Source organism: Rhipicephalus sanguineus, chromosome 5 (genome assembly GCF_013339695.2).
Source record: "Rhipicephalus sanguineus isolate Rsan-2018 chromosome 5, BIME_Rsan_1.4, whole genome shotgun sequence".
Taxonomy (NCBI): domain Eukaryota; kingdom Metazoa; phylum Arthropoda; class Arachnida; order Ixodida; family Ixodidae; genus Rhipicephalus; species Rhipicephalus sanguineus.
The window spans coordinates 5494128-5514938 of record NC_051180.1 but is presented as its reverse complement, the minus strand read 5'-3'; the positions used below and the strand labels follow the sequence as shown (position 1 = coordinate 5514938).

Below are 20811 nucleotides of genomic sequence, written 5' to 3'. Positions count from 1 at the left end.
CTTCAGCCTTGTCGTCTAACATGGTATTTGAAATAGATCCTGCAAGTGTCATTTCAATGTGGTCTTGACATTGTGTCTTGGATAACATGTGTTGTGAAGTGCTCTTCTCTCACAGTCATTTCTTTCAAAACATGTCACAGTCTAGGAGAGCTTCCTGCAGTTAATGCTTGTTTGTGGGCTAGTTGGTTTTGAAGCACAGTGAAATGATAAACGGTGCGAAATGGCACAGACAGGAGACAGACATGTGCACTGACTCGCAAATGATTTCGTTTTCAGAAGTGCATGAAATATAGTGTTTTATTTAGTCTTTTTAATGTGTGCACATGTCTGTCTCCTTTTGTCTGTGTCTTTTCATATTGTCTATCATTTCACTATGCTTCCTGCCAGTTCTTTTTTTCATGCAAAACCTATTTGCAGTTCATTTGTCATATCTGCATCAACAACACTCTTGCGTAATATGTTCAGTGACAGTGATAAAAGGAATGTGTACAATATTTCTAATAACTGTGTCTGCAAATATCATGTGTGTCATGTATACTGTCCGATTATGTTTTTGAATTCAATAACCAACTTTTGTTTCAGAATAATACGCTTTTTTTTTTCAATATTCATGTTACATGGGCAACACTGGACACTACTACTTGCACTGCATATCTGATTCAACATGACACAGATATGCATTGAAGCTGGCATGTACCGTTTACTGCTTCTTATTTTAGTTTTTCAAAACAGCACAAATCCTTTTTGGACGTTAGTTTATCCATCAGTCTTTGAGAAGGAGACCTGCGCTACCTACTTTTAATGTGATAGAGTGATAGAAGGCTTTGAAATTTTACGGATCGGCGAAGAGATAATCAGACAGGCTAAGTTACTATTTTTCAAAAGATGATTTATCTTCACCGTGTATTTTTTACTGCTAAATGCAGACAGCATCCCACTAGTCGGTGCAAAAAAAAAAAAAGGCACCCGCTATGCGCATTTCAGCGTCCTTCCTCAATGCGTATACTTGCATCTAGCGAACGCCAAGGCTCCAACCGCTACTACTACATGCTTTTCATAAGCAGTGTACCAAACAGCGCGAAAGCTGGGAGGCGGTGCATCACGTGATAAGAAAAAGATGGCAGAGGACTCTTGGGTGAATGCGCGGTGTAGCAAGAAGCAGCACCCCGTCACAGTCACAAAAGAACTGCAACTTTGAAACAAATTCTCATCGTCGTAGCTAGGCGCGGAACAGAAGAGCGTAGCATAAATACCACAGGTGAAACAACTACTTAAAACAGCTAAGATCCGAAGTAGTACAAGTGCCGTGTCTTCCGCGCTGGCTGACAGTGGACATAGGCTGCCGTCCCAAAAGCCCAGACATTTTGCCGTCATCTCTACGGCGGGCATGGCTTCAGCACGGCAGCGCAAAACAAACTAGAACATGGGCGCCCCCATATTGCTTGAAAACAAACAAAAATTTTAAAAAATCCAGAAGTGCGCAGAGATCACGCGATCATCTCCAGCCAATAGCGACGCAGTATGGGCCCCAGCCATCCTAGGGGATGTGTTTCGGATACACGCTGCCCGGCATCTGTTGTTGCGGACCGAGCGGTCGTGATTTCGATGCCCGTTGACGGAACTTTTTTTCTTTGCCATCTGATCGTGTACATTTTTTCAACGTCATTTCCATGACGGAAATACGTCACTGATGTCTTGGTGGACTCCGGCATAGAACACTTTCGTGTTAAAAATGTTTAGGTATTGTTCAGCATAGTAATGCGCTGTTTAATGCGCGCACTTCATTTTAACGCCACGAGATTTTGCAAATTTGTGATGTCGCGTAAGAAGCACGCGATTTTAAGGCACACCGAAAATTTTTGACTAACGGCGAAAAACCAATGACCAAAAAATTACACCATCTCCCGCTAAAGGGGACCATGAGGCGATGCGAAGCCGGAGCACTTGCACAATCAACGTTCTGTTGGCATTTGTTGCGCATGCTACCGACCTCGCGTCGTGGAACGCGAAGAGGAACACTACGCGCGTCGTGTCTTCCCTCTAGCCTGGCTGTTAATTCTCACAGGGCGAGCGGGGAACGCGGTCGACAGGCGCACGAGGGGGGGAGTGTAGGAGAGGAGAGAGTGTGGGAGGGGGTTTGGGTAGGGAGAGAGGGGAGAGGAGGTGTGTGTGGAGAGGAGGTGTGTAGAGAGGGTTTGCGCATGCGCAGTAAGGGTGGTCACGCTGCACACCACCACCACCACCACCACGGGATTGACCTCCGCCATAAGATGCTTCGCATCTAAAAATCTGCTGTATTGAAAATAGCGTACTTTCTTATTTCTTATCTAGCCGTGCTCGAGTGGTCATTACGCAGTGGGCAGTTCTGTGGTCATTGGTTGCATCGCGTTATGAGCAGGTGCCGTGTGTATCACCTAGAAAATTTCGACCAATCATAAACCGCTAAGGACCAATGCGGAAGGAAGAAAATGGGAGGTATATATACGTGATAATCACCCGTATTTTTTTTCAAAGAAAACTTGTGCTTACACAGTTTGCGTAGGCATAGTTACTTGGAGGGGCCGGAATGCCTTCCAAGCAAAGTAGAAAACAGCTCAATACAACAGACAATGACCAAACAGAACCAGCGTTGTTCAGCGCTTGTCCTGTTTGGTCTTTCTTGTCTTTTATTATTTAGCTGTTTTCTACTATATGAAGTTCGCACACTCCAAGCAAAGTTGCAAATACAAAAACGATGAGTATGAAGAGTGTACTATGCCCCTATTACCACAAATTCTTACTTAAATAGAACTTGTGGTTGACATGTTAACAATAATAGTAATATAACAATAGTAATAATAATAACAATGCGCCAGGAACACTATTTCGACTAGGAGAAAACAAGGCAAAATATAAGATACATAAACCTAAATATCTGCAAGAAAGTGTAGTACTAATTACGGAAAAGGAAATGTACAGTCACTGTTGCATAGATTAAAAAACGCAATTATTAGTGAGCAGTGCCTAGACGTTAACGAAATTTCATTGAATGATACAGATCTATACTACAGGGGAGGCCGCCACCGGCTTCATTGTATTTATTCATAAATCAAGAGAACATCTGTTGGGCCTGGTTGGTACATAGCTTTTAAGATGAAAGCTTCAGCGCAAACCCTGACGTGCCACAAAGAATAGATGAGACAAGCACAGCGCCAGTGCTTGTCTCATCGATTCTTTGTGGTCTGTCCGGGTTTGCGCTGAAGTTTTCATCAAGCATAGTGTAGTGTGGGTAATTTATAAAAAGTGTTGCTTGCAATACTATTACATGCATAGCACGTATATATGTATGGTTGTCCCAGTATATGCTACATAGGACTTACTGTACCTTTTCTGTAATGTTATTCAACGCTGCTAGCCAAATTTTATCTCTGTATATAAAGAATCACATCAAATTGACTGTGAATTAAGTTATCTCCCTCTCTCTAAATATATATATATATATATATATATATGTGTGTGTGTGTGTGTGTGTGTGTGTGTATACGGCGGTTGGAGCGAGGGATGCCAGCCAGCCCCCCCACCCCCCGCCCCCCCCACCCACTCGCGAAGAAGTTGGTACTCCACTGATCACTCACAGTTACTACCATTGCAATGGCATGAAACGTTCACTCAGTGCAGGCTGTGAATCATCATGAAGGAGAGAGGAAAGGCAGCGAGGTCCAGTTTGCTATACCCCACACATGGTGCATACATTTCACAACACACACGAAAGGCAGACATGCAAACATGGACGCAAGAGAACAGTTCAAGATATCAACTGGAAAGGCAGATAAGAAGGTAGTCACAAAACATATCTGCACATGCACAGGTAAGGAGCACCACCTGATAATCTGGCGCACATATGCCAAAGGCGATGTGTAGGTAGCGCTACCTAAAGGGGTATTGACACCAAGTTTCCAAGCTGTTCAAAACTTCGCTATTCAAATCTTTTGTCTACAAAGATGGCTCTGAGCAAGCGTGAAGCTCAGGAAATGTTGACGAGATATTTTATTGTGACATTTAAGTCAAATTTTTTAATGGTGTACCTACTGACAATGGTGCAATGGTGTACCTACCTACTGCCACTGGCGTGACATTAGGCTAGAGTATCAATTCTGGTGACTTCATGCATGGCTAGTTGTGGTGGTGTCAGGCACCAAAACATGCACAATGGCTGCTTGTGCTTCACCAATGGGAGCGGAGTGGCTGTGGAAACATCACAATATCTTGCGCAAGCGCCGACTGAGAAGCTCATACTGTGTTGTGATGTCAGGGTACGGTAGGAACCAAAATTGGCTATTAAAAACGTGTAATTAATTTTTAAGGGTGCACTCGTGCTCTCCATGTTCAGATGAAGCTTGATAGAATGAACACTGATATAGTGAATTATCAGCTATAGTGAATTAAATATGTACTTTGGTTGGCCACGCTTCACTTCAGGTGACGTTTAATCTTTTGATAACAAAACCAAACATGCGAGAGCCGCCGTGATATCGGGTGTAACGAAGAAGAAACCTTTGGTTCACATGAGGCTCAACATTTGAAAGGTAGCATAAAAAGCAAAATAAATTTTGAAAGACCATTCACGGCCACATTTTTTTTAGTCGTTCGAAAAAGTTGTGGAAATTTTGGTCATACAGTGCAAAAAAAAAAAAAAAACGAGCGCATTTGACTGGTTGGCCCACCATATGAACCGAAGGTTGAAATGCTACAAGGAGACAGGTAAGGATGACCTCGTTTTTAGTGGATTTGAAGGCTAGAATAACGCGTTTTTGTATCTAGGAGTATTGTGTGAGCAAGATGGCTGTTCTGTTAGTGCCGATTTTTTATCTCTACTGTTACTACGAATGTCGAGTATAATCGGTCCCTGCCGGCGGCAAGTTATCATTTCGTCCACTTTACTTTCTTCACATTTATATCCCAATTATGACAAATAACATCTCCTATACTTTCCTTGGCATAAGTGTCCGTTAGTTCTCATTAATATTGTGTCTAACAAAGAAAAAGGAGCTCTTAAAAGCCATCTTCTTTCCTTCGAATATAGTGAAGTAATTTATGGGCCCGATGCTACTTTGTTGTAACGAAGTTTGACTCTGCCATGTTGTCTAGATTCCTGAGGGCTTAGCCTTTCCTTTGATGCAAAACAATAATTGAAAATTTTCATGTCGGTACCCAGATAAGCTTTCGTGTCTACTTTTTGCTGCAGTGCGCCTTTTGAGTTGACAGTCGGCATTTGTGTGATTTTGTGTCTGTGTTTGCACACCTAGTTTTCTTTTATGATGAACCAACTAGCTCAACATTGTGTCATTCTAAGGCTGTGAAGATGTCCTTGCTGGTGGGCATTGAGCTGCATCCACAGGAAGCACGTGTGCCATGCACAAAAGGAACAAGGACTAGTGCTAATGCGTCTCACTGTGACTTGTTGTGGAAAATGCGAATGACCACAGTAAGGCACTGTTGGAAGTGTTGCGCTCTTTGTGCTATGGTTTGTCTTTCAAGTGATGAACCCAACAAAAGGAGGTTGTGTGCAGGCAGTGGCCTGTGCACGGAGAGCACTGCAGCGGGACCCCAACTGTGCCAAGGCACTGTACCGGTGTGCGGTTGGGCTGCGCATGCTCGGCGAGTTTGAGGAGGCAGCCGAGCTGCAGCGGCAAGCCTACGCGCTGGCCCCCAACTCGTCGCACATTGGTCATGAACTCTGTGCACTCAACAGAGGCCTCTTCAACCAAAAGCAGGAGGTCACTCAGCTCTGCCGGTACGCCCATCACAAGCCTTTGATTTCTGTTCACTTGCATGCTCTATCTTGTCATACGTGTTGGTATCATCATACAGACAGACTGAATGGGCAATAAAAATTGTCCATGTCATATGCAAGTGTCAGTCACTGAGCTGGATTACTTGAAGGATCAGACATGGTTACATACAGTGGAAATCAAGCTGTGGATATAATTGACAAATCTTCATTCATCATCATCAAGTGAATGCGGTGTTTCTCAATTTCTCTCAAGATTTTTATTGTTTTCCTCATCACAGGCTGCTAATCAAATTAATTTGTTTAAATATTCACTCTAGCAGACAACAGTACACCTGTGCTCTAACTCGTTTTCTGATCCCGTAACCTCTGAAGTACCCCAGCGCAGGGTCCTACTTTTCCTTAATTTTTATCAATGATCTGCCGACATCTGCGTCGTCTAGAATTAGATTGTTTGCAGATGATTGTACTAATGATGCTGACTGCCTTTCTCTTCAAACAAACAGTGATTCTGTGGCTGCTTGGTGTTCGTCATGGCCAATGTCTCTGAATATTGTATCTAAAACAAATTTAATGTCATTCATTAACCATTACTTGACTTCTTACAGCCTACTTGCTCAATAATGCTAGCCTTGAATTTACATCACAAGTACCGTAGCGGTCATATTCAGTCTGATTTAACTTGGCATTAACGTATTAACACTGTCCTAGCAACAGCTAACCGAGCATTCAGTCTTTTTAAGCGTAACCTCAAGCGTGCACCATCCAACACGAAAAAATTGAATATGCTTCTGCTAATGGGATCCCATTATGTCATATGTCATCAGCATACGTCATCAACAAGATCGAATCCTTGCAAAACCATGCTGTTCGTTTAATCTATTTTGATCACTCCTGCTTCATGAGTGTCACAGCATTAAAACAACATGCCGAGTTGGAACTGCAATCATGTTGACGCCATTTTGGTGGCATAGCGTTATTTCGTAAACTGTGCCATCATTCCATGCTTCACGATGACTTCTTTTCATCACCCCCTGCAGTCTTACTGCACTATGACCTGTGGGAATCGAGCGCGCCCTTCCCTTTGGCGCCTCGTTCCCCAGCTAGCGCGCGTGTTGGCCCCGCGCGGCTCGAGCGCCGGGAACCGCCGTTAATCGGCGGTATGGCGACCGCGGCGGCAGCGCCAGGCCTCTTTGTCTGGTGCAAGCCATGCGTCAGCCTCCCGGCGCGCGGGCACGCGTCCGGGCATGCCTCGACATGCTCACATGCTCACGCCGCCAAGCTAGCTTACGTCACTGTGCAACGCCGTTCCTCATTGGCCGCCAGTGACAACCCCCTCTCCCCCTTGAGCTCGCTTCTGTCTGGCGCGGGCTTGCCCGCGGCGGATGCTCCCAGGCTAGCACGAGAGGTTGACGCGCTGCTCTAGCAGGCGGCTTCTCGTTCGCGTGCTCGACTGCTGCCCTTTGTGTGATAGTCGTAGCGCCGCTGGCAAGCGTACTCGATCGGTCTTGCGGAGTTCCCTTTACGGCCTGCAAGCCCGTGACTGTCGTACTGTGTTGCATCTTGGGTTAATAAACCCGTGTTGTTTGTTGACATCCTGCCTCGAGTGCCTTTTCTGCGCCGTGCCGGAGTCGACGAACCCGGCCGTAGCGTCTTTGTTCGCTGCGGCAGTGGAGAACGTCGCGTCCCTTCACGGCCGCCTCGTAGGGTAAGCTTTGTGCTAAACCTATCTCCACATAACTGGCGCCCAACTTGGTTTCGGCATGGCAGCGGAGCAGTCCCTCTCGAGGCGCTCGTTCCTGCTCGATCCCGTGGCGACGGACTTGATCTCGTTCGATGCGGACGACGCCGGCAGCACGAGGTAAGCCCTCGGCTTTCGGCCACCGGGAGAGATCCCGTCTTTGGGGCCTCCTTTGGTGATAACCGCTCGAATGTGGACTACAGTCCTAGCCTCGCGAGTTTCGTGTTTTCTCAGCTGCTCGAGACACACGCGGAGTACGTGCTTTCGGGCCCCTCCAATGCGTCGTCTCCGCTCGCTGGCCTTTCTTTGTTAGCAGCACAGCCGAGTGATTAACCCGCCGCACCAGAGCGTCCCTACCTAGGACACATGGTGCTGGCATTCACACGCTCGCTGGCCCATCGTTGTCACGAGCGTAAAGGGTTGACCATGTCGTCTGCGAGCCAGCTCGCATAGGCGGCACCGTCGCCGCGTTTTCCGACGATCATTTTCCTCATGCGCGCCTTGGCGACGCTTTCGGCAAATGTGAGCCACCGTGCTCCGTTGTCAATTCGTTTGCCCGTCGCATGAGGCATCATGCATCCGTCGGTTGAGTCGGTGCGGAAACCCTTCTTCTCTGTGCCGTTTATTGTCCCCTTTGGGTATGGCGTGCATGGCGGAGAACAGGCGCGCGACCCTACAACGGCGGCGCCTGCCTCGGAGCAATTAGCGCTGCACACAACTGCGGCACGGCTCCAGGCAAAACATTGCCTTCCATCTCGCGAGCAGAACCGCTGTTTCGTGCGGCGCTTCGCGGTTGGTTGTGCGCTGGGAGAATCGCGCGCGCCGACAGCGCTTTGTGCACCTCCCGGGTCTTTCGCTGCCCGTGATTCTCGGTCGCGTCTTTCTCGCGCGCACGGGTATCGTGATTGACTTCCCAAGCGGTGGCTACAGGGTCGTCCCTTTCGGCGCCCTACAACCATTTGCAACCCTCGTAGTGGCTACCGCTGCCTTTAAGTACGGCACGCCACACGAGATTTCGCTCGCCGGAAGCTTGTCTGCTATGTCAAGGGAGTGCAATTGGTGGAGGAAACGGACCCCATGGCGCTCGTCTGGCTTAAGCGCTTGCGCGAGCCCTCGGGCCGCCTCGCGCGCTGGGCGTTGACTTTGCAGCGGTACAACTTCGTTGTGCGCTTCCGGAAAGGGAGTTCAAACGTCGTGGCTCACGCCTTGCCGCGTGGCCCCGTTTCGGTGTGACACTTGTGTTCGCCACTCCCGAGAGCAATCGCATCGAGTAGACTCCGGGGCCTCTGGCTCCGATGGGTCGAAATGAGCGAACCCCGACGGCGAATTGACTTTTGAGTCGACCGCCTCGGGTGAGCACGTCACTTCAGCCGGTATCCTGTTAAGCAGAGAAGAGACACCAAAGGCACAGCAGTGCGATCCGTTTTGGGCTCCAAGAGCCGTGCTCCCAAGGAGCGGGCGCGTATTGACAGTCTGGTATTGCTGTCGGCGCCGTGTGCCGTTTACGCAGTCTGGTATTGCTGCGGGCACGTTGGATTCGCATCTGTTTGTCGCCGGCGGAGTTCTCCTGCGCTCCACATCCCACCGGAAGAAGCTCCCAAGGAGTCTTTTAAGGTGGGGGTACCCCGCAGTCTAAGGAAAGCCGACCTCGGCTATTTCCACGACTCGCGGTTGGCCGGACATGCGAGGGGCCGTAAGACTTTCTAAAAGTTGTGCCGTTCTGCTACCTGGCCAGGCATAAACGTGACGCTCTTCACTCCTCGTGTGACAATGCGTGCAGTCTCGTGCGGGCAAGACCCCCGGGCTCATGCAGCCGCCCTCAAACCCTTTCGTTGCCCGCAGCAGCGACTTGGGGAGGGGGGGAGGCGGTCACACAACCGCAGGAAAACTAGAAGGCTGGCTCCAAGCCACGCCATCGGTACAACCTGCGGAAACGCACCTAAGCAACCTTTCTCCCACTGACAGGTAGCTGGACTTTATTCCATACCATGACAGTGAATGGAGAATAACCGCTAAGGTGCGGCGGCACACGTCGGGAAGTGGTAGAAGGCCCTCTTGGCCGAAAATACCCTCTGACGTGTTGTCCAAGCCATAACCTGGCAAGCGCCCCCTTTGTTGGGCAGCACTGTCAGGCAGGCACCCTTTTTGGCAAGCCGGCTATGCCGGGGACATTTCTGTCCGCTCTTGCATCGCCCTGTCGTCTCCCTGCGCCTACCTTGCCACCAGCCTGTTCCAGACCTGATGGCCTGCTGTTCCCTGGTCGTCCCAGCTGTGGCCTGCTGCCTGCCTTCTGCCCTGCGGCCACCTCCATCCTGCCTTACCCACCTGGCAGCTTCGGCGGCCGCCCTCGGCGGCTAGTCCGCCCACCGGGGCTTCGGCCCAGTCCCGAGCGTGGTCGCTCCGGCTCCCGTTTCCTGGCTGCCTGCTGTTCCTGTGTGGCCCCCCGCCCCAGCGACTTTCGGCGGTTGGCTGCCGCACGCAACTGGCAGCCACGCCTCGTACGTTCCCGGCTGCCAACCTCTCCAGTCCGGCGAACTTCAAGCGGGCTGGCTGCCCGCCCTTGTGCAGTCTTGCCCCCGTTCCTCCTGGGCTGTGGACCTTCTTCCCGGCGGTGGGCTCTCCCCTTGTGGTGGAACTTTTGGTGGAACTTTTGTGTGGCCATGGCCGACTTTTGAACTTGTACCTCCGGGAAGACGACACCCCCCTGTTGGACTTTGCCCCGTTGGCCAGCCCCCTTGCGGCTGAGCTGACCTTGCCACTTGGCCTCGGACAGCCTCTTTCACAGGCTGGCCTCGGTCTTTAGGAGGGGGGAATGTGGGAATCGAGCGCGCCCTTCCCTTTGGCGCCTCGTTCCCCAGCTAGCGCGCGTGTTGGCCCCGCGCGGCTCGAGCGCCGGGAACCGCCGTTAATCGGCGGTATGGCGACCGCGGCGGCAGCGCCAGGCCTCTTTGTCTGGTGCAAGCCATGCGTCAGCCTCCCGGCGCGCGGGCACGCGTCCGGGCATGCCTCGACATGCTCACATGCTCACGCCGCCAAGCTAGCTTACGTCACTGTGCAACGCCGTTCCTCATTGGCCGCCAGTGACAACCCCCTCTCCCCCTTGAGCTCGCTTCTGTCTGGCGCGGGCTTGCCCGCGGCGGATGCTCCCAGGCTAGCACGAGAGGTTGACGCGCTGCTCTAGCAGGCGGCTTCTCGTTCGCGTGCTCGACTGCTGCCCTTTGTGTGATAGTCGTAGCGCCGCTGGCAAGCGTACTCGATCGGTCTTGCGGAGTTCCCTTTACGGCCTGCAAGCCCGTGACTGTCGTACTGTGTTGCATCTTGGGTTAATAAACCCGTGTTGTTTGTTGACATCCTGCCTCGAGTGCCTTTTCTGCGCCGTGCCGGAGTCGACGAACCCGGCCGTAGCGTCTTTGTTCGCTGCGGCAGTGGAGAACGTCGCGTCCCTTCACGGCCGCCTCGTAGGGTAAGCTTTGTGCTAAACCTATCTCCACAGACCATGATAATAAAATAGAACGCATAACTTGTCACTCATATCATTACGCTAAATAATTTTTACCACTCATAATAATTGAACGGAATAACCTGCATCGTACATAGTTACTGGAAACTAACGCTACCATCTTTTCAAGTTTTGTTGCATGAAAACTGTTCGACCTAGATTAGATATACTACCTGTTTAAACATGTGCATATTAACATATCTTGCGTCAGTGTGATTTTAATGGAATATATCTGCCCATCGCTAATATGTATTATTTTGTAATCATAATTCATGTCTAAACTTCATATTTGTGTTATACTTGATGTTCCTGCCATAAAGATGTTTCATGATTTATATATGTTACTTTTCCTTCTTTTGCCCAACATGTTTGACAGTTCCAAATGAATCCAGCAGACAATTAGGCCAGGGAAAGTGTAGGGACATCGTTGTATTTTAACTGTAGTGCAGTAATTGTGGTGTAAATTGAGATGAATTTAAGTGGATGAGAAAATCGCCCTTTCCGTCGGTGCGATCCGAACCCACGATGTTTATTTAAAGGGGCAATGCAACAATTTTTCAGCATGGCTGCTGATCGGTAGTCGAGGCTCCTGAAAATATATGTGAGGCAAACATTATAGCGCAGCACGCGGCCTGGGACTTTACAGTAAATTCTCAAAGTCAGCTAAAAATTGCTTCCTCTTCTCTTGACAAATGATGCTATTTACTCAAAATCAGTGTCATTGAGTCAAGTTCCATGCCATCGCTGATTTGAACATGGCGCGCTCAGTAGTTACTGCGGCCGCCGCAAAAGGCCGCCAATTGCCCTTGTTCGAAGAAAAAAAAAAGTGCTCAAGGTCACGAGGCGCGCGTGACGTACCTTCTTTCTCCGTGGTGGTGGTAGTGGTTCTTGAGGAAGGGAAAAAGGCACCTAATTTCTGTCTGCCTTGAGGCGACACGGCGCAGTGCAAGCTTGTAGGGGTGGGGGTAAGGAGGGAATAAAAGAAAAGTAGGAAGAAATAGAGAAAGAAGTGATAGGGGGACATCCATCCAACGAAGAGAGAAGAGGACAGGAAAGATGGGGGAGACGGTAACGGGAGTTCAGGGACGGGTCCACGAAACACAGCCAGAGGCACGGTGCACAGCATTGACGAAGCGGCGGAGGCCCCGTCGATGAGCGGCGCACGGCATAGCGGGCTAGGAGACCGTCACGAGGCGCCGATCAGCGAGAGGTACGAGGAGGAATCCAGGGTTTCTCCGTGCCGTCCCTCCCTGCTTAGCTTCCAGCGCTTTCGTCGGGACGAGAGAAGAGAGAAGGCAATTACGGCGTTCGACAAATCTGTGTACCTCCGCTCGTACTGGGCGGTTTCTAAAAAATTTTGCAGCGGTCGATTCGTGAGGCAATACGCTCTTTACTGGAGCCATTCCATGACTGCCTGGAATAGCTTGGAAAAGTGTTGCAGGGCCCCTTTAAAGAGACCCTGAGACGGTTTTGATTTTGTACGAACACATTGGGCCGGTAGAGCAAGTCGTAAGGATCACTTACAGACCGATTTAAGCTATGTGCGTAAACTGTGTAATTTATTACATGGCCTTAAAGCTCCGAATCGCCACCGATCACAGCGGCTCAGCTGTGATCCCGCCCACTTCCAGTGCACGTCGTATTGGAAGCGCAACGTCACGCAGGCGGCTAATCTGATTGAATATGTCCAGTCCATGTCGCTGAACCTCCTGTGGGCAACGAGCGTCGTCTGCCTGTGTTACAACGTGCTCTGTGTTGACGTGAGCTGAGCGACAGTGTTTATCTCGAGTTTTCTTTTCGTGGACAAAATGAATTGCCCTAGCCGTGTTGTGTACCACATATTTAGCAATTGGTGACTTGTAGCTGCGACATCGTGCAATGTTTGTGAGGCATCTGGCGAGCGGAATCCCTTCAGCTCGTCGCTGCAATGAGCGTCGCGCTCTCGCTATCCGTTCAACGCCACGATCCACATGTCTGCGGCTGTAACTTCACCCCTGAAGACGCAACCACATTGCCAGGGTTTACGCTTATCGGTGATCGTTCTCGAACTCTTTTTGTTTATCCGCATGCTGTTGCAGGTTGTCGCCGTACAGGAGAATAAAATAAGATCGACTGGTAGTGTGGCGGCACCTGTCGGAGCAAATATTAACCACTCCGCGAGCGGCGTGCTGCCGGACACACTGGATGGATGGATGGATGCTATGAGCGTCCCCTTTATAACGGGGCGGTGACATGTCTGCCACCAGGCTCGAAGGAGAAAAAAGGGAAATAAAAAAAAAAAAAAAACTTCCTTGTTTCATGTTGTCCTAATGCCTTATCTACATTGATTAAATCTATGTTATTATACCAAAAAATATAAATTCACGGTCCATCTCTCTGCCTCTTAAACTCCGGCGATTTTTTGGCCATGTCAAAGTAATGGTGCTTTTATGTTCCTGAGACGCTCCTGTTACGGGCCCGATAGCAGAAATACTCGGCAAATTGGAGAATAATTTTAAATAAGCAAAAAAGCGCTACACTGAAACCGAAACCCAACCGAGTGTACTGTCTACGTATGACGTAGACATTGTTACGAACGAACCGGAAGTCGTGCAAGGCATGCCGGTTACGCCGGCGCGGAGTATGAAAACTGTGACAGCCGGGACGACCAGCGAAGCGCCGGCCAAACCAACGCTGTCTGTCGCCTTGTGCACAGCAGACGCTCGCTGTAGCGGCCTAAGCGCCGAAGTTAGCGGTGCCCTCGGCTGCGTCACTTCCGCCGCCTTGCCAACACTGACGTCACAGACGCAATGTTGCCAATAATTGTGGGAAGCCAGGAGGGCATTTGCAGACAATCTTTAAAATTCATTTGCAAACAATCTGCGCATGTCTCAAGCCTGTAATTTGGCATAAATGACGGAAACGTGCAAAGGAACGTACCCAGCGAATTTCACTGAGATCCATCGACCTCGAAAAATCTCCGGAGTTGGCCTTTAAGGCAGAATGACCTTTTTTTGCCCCAATTATTTATTGTTGTACTTTATCTCTACTTTTCTGCCACCGATACTCTAACCGCCTCTTACTTATTTCTATCGCGGACGTGTTCAGCTTTCCGTTGTTGTCCCTAAAACCCAAGGCTTCATGTAGACTCGTGCCCACACGTATACCTGGGTGAATATCGCCACATTCAATCAGTACATGCTCCATCGTTTCCTTAGTTCCCCCGCAGCATGTACATTGTTCTTCTTCGTTACTGAATCTCGCTTTATAACTACGCGTTCTAAGGCAGCCCGACCTTGCTTCAAACAGTAAAGCGCTTCCCCTTGAATTATCATAAAACCTTTCCCTCCTTATTTCGTTTTTTCCTTTTCGGTAGTTACTCAGAGCTGGCTTCTTTCCCATCGCTGTCATCCAATAAGTCCTCTCCGCCTCTCTGACCTTCCGCTTAATGCTCCTTGTTGCCATATCGCCCGCACTGCCAGCCGTATATTTACTGGTGAGCCTCCTAGTTCTTTCTCTCCACTGCGTGTCAACGCTTTTTCTATACAAATACCTGAAAACCTTCTCTGCCCATCTACTCTTCTTCATTTTCCTCAGCCTCTCTTCGAATCTCATTTTGCTCTGCGCTTCCCTCACTTCAAAGCCTGTCCATCCCATATCACCCTTTACCGCCTCATTTGTCGTCTTCCCGTGAGCGCCCAACGCGAGGCGGCCCACCGTCCGTTGATTTACATCCATTCCTGATTGCACCTCTGACTTCATGCACACCACTGAGTTCCCAAATGTAAGCCCCGGAACCATCACACCCCTCCACAGCCCTCGAAGCACCTCGTACCTATTGTATCCCCATAAAGCACTGGGCCTCCGAGATTGCGCGCATCCTGTCGGCGCGCAATATCGGAGGCCATGACTGGGCGAAGGTCAAACCGTCGAGTGCGCTTATGACAGCGCTGCGATCGCCGGCGATGCCAGCGTGTCTGTGAGTTGAGGGTGCCAGGCAGGGTGAGGAGGAGGGTATATATATAATGCTCTTGCCTAAACTGGCATAACTTCAAAAAACCGTTTCGGGGTCCCTTTAAGGTGGTAGGCCACCTTCAAAAATCGAATTTTCTTCACGAGGTCGATTTTTAGCTTTTTGTTTTTTTATGCACGCCCAAACATTCAAAAATATGCTGCAACAAAAATGATCCTCCTATCATAATTAGTTTGCAAATTACAGCAAGTATCCCATACCCCATGCTCGTATAGCGAAACCGAAAACAAATTGTGTTTCTTTTTCGCAAGTGCTTTTTCGTCTAAATTAATGATATTCAAAATACTTTAAAAATTTTATTTTGACTGTTACATAAGAGGATGTTTTTAAATATAACTTTTTGTTTCTAATTGTTCTTAAATCTCGAAAAACGGCCACAAGTGGGACGCACACATCTTGCAAGTTCTAAAATCTTTGTTTACGTTTTTCCAGTTATGCCACTTTTGCGCCAACTGCGCCAAAGTGCGGCAAATCGGATTTACTGTGCCATCCTGATAATATCGACGAAAATTGCGCCAAACTGCGCCAGAGTCACTGGTTTGGGGGCGTCTATCACCGGCAATCGCACCGCTGGCGCGTCCAAACATGTACACCTTGGTCTTGGGGCCGGACCAGAATTATATTCCGCAAAATAAACAGCGCTCGCGCGTGCGTCTCGAGTAAGCCACGATGCCATGCACGGTGCCGGCGCAGCTTCTGTTGGGCAAGTGACGTCTAGGCCAATCGGTAGCGAGAAAGTGCGGCGGCGATTCATCGGCGGACATCGTCTGTTCTAGAAACGCTGCTGGTAGGTAGTTTCAAGCGTCGCATGGCACGTAATTAAAGCAATGTTCAATAATAACTGCACGCATGCCGCTAAGATGTCTCACTTCTATTTCTGGACATCGCGGAATGAAATCTGGGAACGCTAAGAATAGATATATGGAACAATATCGCTCTTGCGGGAAGTACCTCCGAGGAGGCTCTGTCCGTTCGAGCTCGTGCTTGGGTCCCAATTGAAATTTTTGGCTCGCGTGCTTTTTTTTTTAAATTTCATCTCATTAATAAAAGCATGCCTCCTGGTTGGAGCAGCCGAATTCGGTTTTAATATGCGCAACTGTCAGCGGGCCCGCCGTTCACGGCCCTAGCGTCGGAAGGCCCACTGTGACGCGGCTACGCCATGTGACACGCCGCCCCTCGCCTTCCAGGGTCAATAGCTGAGGGTTAAAAAAAAAACTCAGCTTCGCTTAAGGGCAAAGCAATGAATGCGATACCAACAAATTGTATTGTTATACGAAGTGAGGCTAGCAGCTAACTCTTTTGGACCCGATCTCACGTAACTCAACAAAACGATCGTTTAAGGGAATACGGTCGCTCCAGGGACCGAAGCGGTTTTCGTGCTGCCAGTTCTCTAAATTAAATGCGAAGTAAGCGTTGAGAGCACAGTAAGTTGACGAGCAGTCTCCTGATGCCTCGAGATAGCGCGCGCGCCAGCGACTGCGCCATTCGAGCGACGCACCTCCCCTCCCTCCCTTTGTGCTCCTTACGAAAAACTGACGGGGCGTTTGCTTTCTGTTTGATGAACAATCGATGGCAGGCCTAGCACGCGGGGGAATTTATCGCATGCGCCCTCCGCGCAACGGAGACGGCCGGTTCGTTTCATCTCCGTTTCAGCCGCGTTCGTCGCCTCGCTCGCGAGCTTTTTACTCGCGGGTAGAACATACGATGCGCGGGGAGATGTTATCAATTTTGATGTTATACGGAAAGTGACGGCAAAAACCCGTCGAGTGTCTGCATATAATTGCTGTCGCAATAAAAAGAAAAAAAAAACTGAGGAGCCATTCCACTTTGCGAGGTGGATGACCAGCGAAGCTGTGCAGCGCACGGCACAGAGGTGACATGGTGGAGGCCATTTTGGTATGTAAGGCCAGGCGGTTAACGGCTAGGCTGATACGCAGAATTAATGCGAAAGCCTTAGGTGCCCCATCAAGCGCGAAAATTAACCGTCGGCATCGGCGGCGTCAACACGAGCAATGCGAAAAATCACGTGCTGGCGTCATCATGACGTCGTACACCGTGACGTCACATGATGACGTCAACACATGACATAGTCGCTTTGCACTGCCTTCGTGATCGGTGCGCCGATCATGGAGGCACTGCAAAAACACGTGAGGTGCAGAAAGATTCCTCCGAGCCTGGAGGCGGTGCGTAAACCCGTCAGATGCAGAATCCTTTCAGATGGGGGCGAGGGAGGATCAATGCATCGAGTGAGAAGAAAAAAAAGGGAAGTTGGCTTTCGCCTTCAAGTCGCTGAAATAATCGCTGAAGAGGTTACTCCAGAACACTTAACTGCATGACGCCCTTATTTTTGTGTTATCGAGTGAAATGTGAAGTGCTCCTGAGATGATTTTCTCCATGAGATTTGCAATGAACCGAAATATTTCTAGCTCTTCATAAGAGCCCATAATAATTATTCAGGTGCCTGAATGTAAATGCAACTTGTTTCTGCAACGTCTCGAGGATGGGAAATTAGCTGCTCCAGAGTGCTCCCAGATGCAAAATTACCTGCTCCAAAGTGCTCCAAGATAGAAATTTTCCTGCTCCAAAAATTGCTCCAAATCAGAAGCCCTCGGTAACATCACTGCACATGCAGTAACTCTGCCCAGAACACTGACACGGTGCATATAAACGGGAAGGGGCTGCACGGGGGATTCGGTGCTGACGCACCTGGCGTCGTAAATGTGAAGGAGGCATGAAAGGAGGCTTTGATGTGGCATCACCTGTAGGCCTGTGCAACGCAACGCACAGAAATGCCACTTATTCGTTCGTTTTTTTTTTTTCTGCATACAGGTGGCAGTACAATCAGCAGACCTCCACAGTTTCAGCCAACGGCATGTCCAGATTTGGTCGTACGATTGAAGAGTTCTCTTTGATACGTATGCATGCATTTAAGTGTGTACCGCAATGTGGAATGAAATTGTTGACTTCCATTCTTGAGCAGCAACATGATGCGTGCGCTGGGGACCGATGGCAGTGTCAGCGAGGAGCGCCAGGCAAACAAGAGGCGTGAGCGCTTGGTCATCGAGCAGTCTGTGGAGCCGCTCACTCGTCTCGTGATCCGCAAGGCAGTTGAGGCACTGGCTGCTGCGCCACCGGGCACCGAGCTGCCGTTTGTTGACGGCTTCAGCCGCGAGGAGTTGGCATACGTGCGCATGCTGTGCGACCACCTGGGCCTCCCCATCCACGAATTTGATGGTGGACTCAAGGCGCTTGCATCGGGAAGTGGGTGCACTTGCTGAAATCGCTATAACGCTGCTGGAAATACTGAGTGAAATAAAAGAACCATTGCACGCATTCACTTTAATGTGAAACTGCGTATTAAAGGGGCCCTGCGACACAATTTGAGCATGTCTTTTTCATCGGTTCTTCTGGTACTGTGGAATGCACCGATATTGTTGCGCAACTGGCAACGCCGAAATCGAAGCGGTTATAATTTTTGTTCACGAGATAAACTACCTTCATTTTGGACTATTGCGACACACATCGGCTATTTCTGTTACAGGAAGTGACGTCATGTCAAGTGGCAGTGACGACAAAGACCGTTCGTTTTTGATTGCCTTGACGCGACACGGGACGTGTAATATTCATATGGTGCTAGCTAGGCCATATTACGGAGGCCTAAGAGGAACAAAACCCCTTTTTATGCTTTCTCAGAAACAAATGATTCCTGTTTCTAACTGATATATTTTCACAACAACGAACACGACGCTAGGTGCGCTGTGGAATGGTAATCAATAAGGCCCCTATACCTACGGAAAGGTACAGCTTTCTCTTGATCTAAGCCGTTTCCTCCTCTCCACGCCGCTGATAGGGCAGCTGCGGTCACGTGGTAGCGCGCGCCCTCGTTTTCTTGGTATTTTGTTTCCTTGGCCTCGGCGCCATGTCGAACGCTCCAACGTGCCATGTGCTGTATGTTCGCCCCATGTGAAATGCACGAAGTGTGAAATGCACGTGTGCGTCTCGCTCGTTTTGTCGCGATGCCGGGTTGCTGTGCGTTTGGCTGCCATAACCGTGACACCCAAGGGAAAAAGTTGTTTGCCATTCCGCGAGGAATAAAGAATGCAGGTCGTCGCAAGGTCTGGCTCCCTAGAATAGGTCGAGCAAACTTCGAGCCGAGATCGGCGCGGCATTGTGAGGTAAGCGCTCGTGCGCTTTTACTCTTGACAGGCGTCTTGCTTTGCCGTGTGACATATCTGGTGTATTACTTACTCAATGTCACGCGAAATTTTGTGTTATTTGTCATGCACCAAGGCAGTCACTTGCTCGAGCAAGTGACTGTCTTGAACCCCAGGTGGTCGAAATTTCCGGAGCCCTCCACTACGGCGTGCCTCGTAATCATATCCCGGTTTTGGCACGTAAAACCCCACATAATATTAACTCTGAAAGGACAAGTGTCGTGCACTGCAACACTAGGTTGTGTTCCACACATTCTACTAACCTTTTACTGTGATGTGCGGATGGAAGGGCGAAGACGGAGCGAGCGTCGGAATGAAAGTGCGATAGCAAAAAAAAAAAAAAAAGAACCTAGCGCGCAGGATTTATCGAAAGCCGTGCATTTGCGTGCAGCTCTTCCATCATATTGCCTAATTTGGCGAACCACTTCTGGGTGACAGTCAGAACTTTCTGCAAATTCGGAACATGAGCGGGGATTTAGTTCAGCGGATCGCGGCTCATCGGCCGGCGTGTCATCATGAATTATCGCGTCACACATTTAGCGCATAAGTTTCAAAACGCTGCGGTAGTTGCAGCAGATGCCTGTTTGACGCGCAGTAGATCGTATGCGAGACATGGCACGCGGCCACGACAGGACTAGAAAGGCTGTGGCTGAAGTGGCAGCGCCAGCGCGCAACCGGCCTCAAAGCTTCACGCGTCCGCGTGGCGCGTTCGAGGGGGCGCCACCGTCGCACGCGAAAGACGCGCAGGAGAGGAGGCGGCGGAGGGGAGAGCAGATGGCGGTACTTTTACGAAGTATAGGGGCTTTAGTAATCAAACGATACTGTTGCGCGTTTTGTCTTCTGCGGCATCGAGCGACACCGGCACCTGCGAAACACGCAACGCTCAGTTCGGCACGATGCTGTCAACGAAAAAAAAAAAAAATTCTAAACGCTTACCGGCCAACGCCTTCCGCGTCATCGGGCGTTAGCGTCTCGTCTGGGCCCATGGAGCCATCCTCGCGTCGCGCGGGGCTCAGCGACACACTTTCAATTTGCAATGGCGTGCACGACATGCAAGCAATCGCTGCGTCGCAAGAGCTCGCGCTCGAGGTCTGTTAGGTCTTCCAGACTCATTTTGTGCTCTACACGACAAATCACGGGAGCGTCTGCTAGCTGGCGCACGTGGTTTGTCGTAAGCATGGTAACAACGCCGTCAAAAAGAGGGGTAGCAATGTACTGTGTGAAGGCCACCATGAGGTGACATTTCCGGTATGTCTTTATGAGACGCGCGCGGTGATTGGAACCGGACTTTGACGTCAGCGGGAGAGTGAAATGCGAAAAAAAAAGACGTTTCTCGTCGTCGTCTGCTTGAGTTTTGAACTTTGAGGACTAATAACTTCACTTTTAGGGCACCAATTTGCATAATTCTTTTTGCGTTCGTCTCGGCATTCATAACTACACGCATTTGCGGTACTAAATAAGGCAGTCGCAAAAGTGTCGCAGGGCCCCTTTAAGCACTGTTTAGGTGCAGGAAACGTAATCTCAAACGAGGGGTGTGTGCCAGGCTACTTTTACAGCAAAGCTGTGGACCTCTAG

General features: G+C 49.7%; 1 protein-coding gene across 1 annotated transcript in view; it reads left to right on the top strand.

Moving 5' to 3' along the window:
- LOC119393142 (inactive peptidyl-prolyl cis-trans isomerase FKBP6) overlaps nt 1-18390 on the top strand; it is a 49555-nt gene extending 31165 nt beyond the window's left edge. The window contains exons 5-6 of the mRNA XM_037659960.2: nt 5550-5773; nt 18003-18390. Of these exons, the coding sequence (XP_037515888.1) occupies nt 5550-5773; nt 18003-18300 (522 nt within the window). The 3' untranslated portion in view covers nt 18301-18390. The remainder of the gene's footprint in view (nt 1-5549; nt 5774-18002) is intronic.
- Nucleotides 18391-20811: the final 2421 nt, after the last annotated feature.